Source organism: Cucumis sativus, unplaced genomic scaffold (assembly GCF_000004075.3).
Source record: "Cucumis sativus cultivar 9930 unplaced genomic scaffold, Cucumber_9930_V3 scaffold31, whole genome shotgun sequence".
NCBI lineage: Eukaryota > Viridiplantae > Streptophyta > Magnoliopsida > Cucurbitales > Cucurbitaceae > Cucumis > Cucumis sativus.
In genome coordinates this window covers 399,311-405,310 of record NW_022279546.1, presented here as the reverse complement: position 1 = coordinate 405,310, position 6,000 = coordinate 399,311, and the positions used below count along the sequence as shown (strand labels likewise).

Sequence of the window (6,000 nt, the reverse complement as noted above, 5' to 3'; positions counted from 1 at the left end):
ATACTTAAACCCGATTTTCATAGCACAAATTTGATTTTCAATGGCTAAAATGTGTTCCTCGAGTAATTTTGGACATGACATGTGAATTTTTATCATTTTAAAATGTTGCTATATACTTAATTATTTTGAATCTAATTGTTACATTTGCAATTATCCCATTTTTTTTATGTTCCACGCTAATCTATATATGCTTGAATACAGTTTCAAGCATGTAGCCAGGAATGTCTCGCAAAGTACTGAGTTACTTTTTCACATGATTTTTGCTAGCAGGATAAATTAGTTTAAGCTCTAGAAGCAACAACTTATCCCCTTAAGGGAAACCAAAACAAATAATTAAGAATAAGGAGGATACGAATTTTACCCAGGAAATGGAGAAAAATGAACAAAACACCAATTTCCTTTGTATGCAAAAACATGGCTCAAGATATTTAAAGCCAAGAAGAGGTCCTCGAGAGTAACCAGTTACAAACCTAATGAAAAAGCAAGATACAATTGTTATATTTCTGAAGTTCAGTTTTTCTTTAAGCCAACTTGAGACAAGAAGTAACCAACTGATGTGTAATGAAAATACTGACTTCAGAAATTTCTTTTGGTTTTCCACTGAGAAACTTTTGATAACTTCCCAAAACATCTCAATGACATAATGCTCCTGAAAGCATGAAATAAAAATTCAAATTTCGAAGTTCCCACATTTCAATCCAGCATAAAAGAACATCATTAAAAAAGTGAAGATATTTCTCCGTTTCCTATCACAAATTTCTTGATCATGGTTGTGCCTGACCAAACAGAGCATTACAAACAATACAAGTCCAAAGTTTGTTTTCATAGTCATAGAAACATAAGAGAGGACTAGAAGTCTGAATAATGGTAATCAATTTATCACCAGTTTCAAACACTAATACAGGCATATACATTGTATGAATTCGAAATTAATTGAAAAATATTAAAAAGAATCTAAACGATGACCAACTCCCTAAACTCCAAAGACTTCAAAACCATCTCCCAATTACCCGGGTGAGATCTTCCAACATCATCTACAATTATGAAATTTAATTGACTTGACATCACAATTCCGATTGCACTACAATAAATCTAGTATTCGATATCCTAAACCAAGAATTGTTCAACCTCCAAAGGAAGATTAATTGTAACTAATCTTCTTGCAAGATTTCAAATTTTCAAAATTTTATCGAACACAATATGCAAAACAATTACGCAGAAAAGAAAAGAAACAAAAATACATATATAGAAAAAAGGGTTTAATAGAACTTACCCTATGATAACCACTTGAATAAGTAGTATGTGTCCGTAGGTCATCAACATCCAAGCTGTCCAGTGAACCTGATATTGAAAGCTGAAATGAAATAGACCACTCGATTTATCCTGGAACCACAAAAGACCAGCAACAAAACTTCATAGTATTTAGCCATTGGTCCATGATTTGACCTAAATTAGGGTTCTCTTTATGTTTTTCTTATCATTTCCCATCGCAAGGGAACTTTTTTTCCCACATCTTTTCCCCTTACAAGGACTTCAGTTGTCACCACTTAGAGTCCATGTAGGCTAAAAATAATCTAGTTCACTTTGTTTATTTCTCAGATTTTAATGATTAGTAAAATTCTGCCTCTACACTTTTACGAGCATTGTGCCTCTTCGAAAATGAACAACTTGAATCTTAAGGAAGACTAGTTTCCTTATCCAGAACCTGAATCTTCACTTCATCAAGGAAACCCACATCTATTCCTTCAGGTGAACTCAATAAGGAAGACCCTGATGCCTCTAGGGTTTAGGCTTTGGTTGGTTGCTGCCCAGATCACAAGATCAAGTGTACTCCTAATCATTCTAGGTTCTTGCTTTAATTAGTTTAGTGTTTCACGTCACATGAAAATTAAAGGTCGACAATGGCACATTATCAAAACTACTAACCCCCTCCCCCCTCCCCCACCCACACACCCACACAATAAGAAGAATAAAAATGCAAATCTAAGTGCTTAACCCTACTGACTTTGTATGGTCTAGGAGAAAAAATGTTCCTCCTTTAACATACTTCTTTCCCAAATAGTATAATTAATACTAGCATGAAACAGGATTCAAGGCACATGAGGCAGTTGATGTGCAATGATAAACGAGTCATCAAGAGATTATATAACAGCAAAACAGCCTTTTCATGCAAACCACGTTACTATCTCAGTGAGTTAGTGATACCTGGAATTCATGCTCATTGAACATGTTGATCCATTCTTTCTGTATAAGCTGCTGAATCCCTCTCAAAAAATGAGAACTTTGCTGTCGTATCTGAGGAGGACATGTTTTCAATCAACATTGGAGTAGGGAGACACATTGGATAAACAAGGGACAAACTATGCTGAAAGTTCAAACGATGATTGGCAACAAGATGAATGAATGTGATGACATTTTCACAGGTGACACGACGGTTTTTTCCTCCAGGAAGTAGCTCTTCTTCAATTTGCTTTCCATATTCATTGTTTATAATAACAAAATATAGCTCTAGTTCAGGAATGTCACCTTCATATTTAAGATAAGAAGTGAGAAAAAGATTCTACCAGGATACTAGATTGATCTAGATCATTGATCAACAGGCTAAGTGTGGTATCAGCTAAAAGTGATACCAGGGAATACACACCTTTAAGAAAATAAGGTGGCGATACAATTCAGGATCCAAGGATGGCAAGTCATTTAGATAGTTATACATGTTGTGATGATAAACATTGGAAATATTCAATGTTGGGTTAAATATTATTCCATCTTTATACCATGCAACCATGCAATATTAAACTCTCATAAATTATATAGAAAGCTGATAGACCTCCCATAGTAAAGGTGTATTCCCGTAGGGACAAGAATAGGAAGAAGAAAGAATGATTGAGAGTTAGTTGGTATTTTTCCATTTGTGTGGGCCCTTAGGAATGTGTTTGTTAGAGTGGGGCCAAGTATTTTATTATTTCTCTGAGCAATTACTTAAGTGTCTTGCGTGGGAGGGTATGGGTATCTTTTTGGACATATGATTTTGGTATAGACTCTCATTAGAGCGTGGAGAAACTGGGGAGCTCTCAAATCCTTCCCCACAGTTGATAAATAAAATTGTGGCTAAAGCCTTAACAATTTTGGTATCAGAGCCATCTTTCCTGGTATGGTTGGTAAGATGGAAGCTAGGATAGTTGAACTGGAAGAAGGTTTAGAGGGAGTAACCACAGGGACTGAAATGGAAAGTAGAGTAGAAGCAAAATTTTTACAAGTAGAAGAACGACAATTAGCATTTGAAAGGAAGATGAAGAAACAATTTGCGGAAGCAGAAGTTCGAAGTACAATGGCTGAACAAAAGATTGAGGATAATCTGTAAAAATTGAGTGAGGATATGAAATTGTTAATACACAGGATGGGAGTGATGGAAGTGCTTCAAAAGGATCCACATCTAGTGAAAGAATGATTACGGACAAGGGAAAGGGAATAATGAATGAGGAACAAGTTCAAGAAGAAAAAAGTGAACAAAAAACTAACCCGTGGTGGATGAGGGAGTTGGAGTACCATGTGCACCAAATATTCGTGAGATACCCCTTTTTGACATGAGGCTACGAAAACTGGAGGTGTCGATATTTAAAGGGGAGGAAGAAGAGAATGTGGATGGATAGCTACAACGTGTGGAGCGCTATTTTGTGGTGAATATCTGACGAGAGAGATAAGTTGGATGCGGCGGTCCTGTGCTTGGAGGGGGAAGCTTTGGACTGGTATCAATGGAAGGAGGATAGAAAGAAAATCGGCAGCTGGACAGAATTCCGATAGCTTCTGTGGGCCAGATTCAAAGCGTCCGACCAAGGAGATAAACACGCAAGGTTGATGAAATTACAGCAGGAGACCACCGTGAGGGATTACCGGCGGCGATTTGAACAATTTTCGGTCGGCCTTAAAGATATGAGTGATGCAGCCCTAGAAAGTAAGTTTGTGTGTGGGCTGAAGGAAGAGATTCAAAGTGAGATCTGAAAATTGAATTCAGTGGGCCTAGAGGCTAAAATGTTAATGGCCCAAATAATTGAGAAGATGATCGAGTGGTTCAATTGAAGAGAATTCATGGGGCAAGTGGAAACCCTAATTTATCAATTAAAATGTCAAATAGTGGGCCAAGCAGGTCGAGAAGTCAAACTGGGTCAAAGGCCTCAGATCGGGTCGCTACATCACGAACGATTACGATTAACCCTAGCGAAATTCGTCGTACTCGTCCACGACGATTACTTCATCGCAGGAATCGGGCGCGAAGAGTACGTTGTCTCAACCATACCGCCGAATGACTGACAACGAAGTGCGGATTAAGAAGGAAAAAGGTTTGTGTTTTAGATGTGACGAGAAGTTTAGTCTAGGGCACCGCTGCAAAAGACGTGAATTGAACATCATTGCTGTACAAGAAGGGGAAGACTTAAGTGACAAAACCGATCAAGTGGGGGAAGAAATCGAAACCAACGGGAATAAGGAAGTCAATACAAAAATAGTGAATCTGTCGATAAATTCATTGGTAGGTTTCAATTCGCCGAAAACCATAAAAATTAAAGGAGAAATAAGGGGACGTGAGGTTGTGGTGCTGATCGATGGGGAGCCACGCACAATTTTATTGCAGAAGAGGTAGTCAAAGAGCTAAAAATTTCAGTAGAAACCATGGATGCATATGGGGTTGTTCTGGGAACCGGAGGCATAGTCCAAGCAACCAGTGTGTGTAAGGATGTAAACCTGACAATCGCCAATTTATCAATCACTCACGATTTTCTCCCTCTACCACTCGGGAGTGCTGACGTTATATTAGGAGTTACTTGGTTGGAAATGTTAGGGAAAGTAATTTTTTATTACAAGTTGTCGGAGATGGAATTCTCACTGGGTGAATGGGTGGTAATTCTTCAAGGGGATAGAAGTTTAGTAAGATCCCAAGTGTCACTGAAATCGATAATGAAAACCTTTGAGAAGGAAGATCAAGGCGTGTCAATCGAATTAAGTGCAGTTGTACAGTGGGGAGTGGGCGAAGCAAGGGAACACATAGCAGACTACTTGAGTAAACTACAACCAGAAATTCAAAAAGTTCTTCAGTCCTTTAGCGTTGTGTTTGAACCAAGCAATCAATTACCCCCACCTCGCGATCATGATCATGCTATTGAATTAGAACCAGGGGCTCGTGCAGTGAACGTGCGCCCGTATCGTTATCCCCAATTTTAGAAAGATGAGATAGAGAAACTAGTTAAGGAAATGCTGCTAGCCGGAATAATTCAGCCAAGCAAAAGTGCCTTTTCAGTGCTCCTTGTTAAGAAAAAGGATGGTAGCTGGCATTTTGCGTTGATTACCGAGCACTGAATCTTGCCACTATACCAGATAAGTATCTGATTCCTGTTGTTGATGAACTGTTGGACAAATTATTTGGGGCAACCATATTCTCCAAAATTGATTTAAAGTTAGGTTATCAGCAAATTCGGGTGCGGGCAGCCGATGTTCACAAAACAGCGTTTCGAACCCACGAGGGGCCCTATGAATTCCTTGTGATGCTGTTTGGGTTGAAATGCTCCGGCAACATTCCAATCAATCATGAGTGATGTTCTTCGCCCATATTTACGCAAGTTTGTTTTGGTTTTCTTTGATGACATCTTAATTTACAGCAAGTCCTTGGACGAGCATTTGCACCAATTGGCAATGGTTTTGGAAACTCTAGTAGCTCATCAACTGGTAGCCAACTTTAAAAAATGCCAATTTGCGGTTGACAAAATTGAATACTTGGGCCATGTTATTTCTTCAGAGGGGGGCAGCGGATCCAACAAAAATAGAAGCGATGGTTAAATGGCCAGCACCCAAGAACGTGAAGGAGCTAGGTGGGTTTTTTGGGGCTAACGGGGTATTATCGGAAATTCGTTGCAAACTACGGTTCTATTGGCTGCCCCCCTTGACACAACTGTTAAAAAAAGGTAACTTTAAGTGGAATGAGACGACCGAGAACGCATTTCAGCAGTTAAA

General features: G+C 38.7%; 1 protein-coding gene across 1 annotated transcript; it reads right to left on the bottom strand.

Moving 5' to 3' along the window:
- Positions 1-310: 310 nt before the first annotated feature.
- Positions 311-2,501, bottom strand: LOC116405800 (E3 ubiquitin-protein ligase UPL6-like). Its single transcript, XM_031889580.1, has 4 exons — positions 2,206-2,501; positions 1,274-1,354; positions 576-649; positions 311-470 (listed from the first exon to the last, which is right to left on the bottom strand). Exons 1-4 carry the CDS (start codon positions 2,227-2,229, stop codon positions 311-313), a joined length of 339 nt encoding a protein of 112 aa, XP_031745440.1. The 5' UTR covers positions 2,230-2,501.
- Positions 2,502-6,000: the final 3,499 nt, after the last annotated feature.

What these genes read in the sequence shown, in the direction of transcription:
- LOC116405800 (XM_031889580.1), bottom strand. Translation starts at nt 2,229, where the DNA reads ATGTTCAATGAGCATGAATTCCAG. An exon ending in TCAATGAGCATGAATTCCAG is followed by an intron (nt 1,355 to 2,205) that starts GTATCACTAACT and finishes ATTTCATTTCAG; the next exon opens with CTTTCAATATCAGGTTCACT. An exon ending in AACCAAAAGAAATTTCTGAA is followed by an intron (nt 471 to 575) that starts GTCAGTATTTTC and finishes CTTTTTCATTAG; the next exon opens with GTTTGTAACTGGTTACTCTC.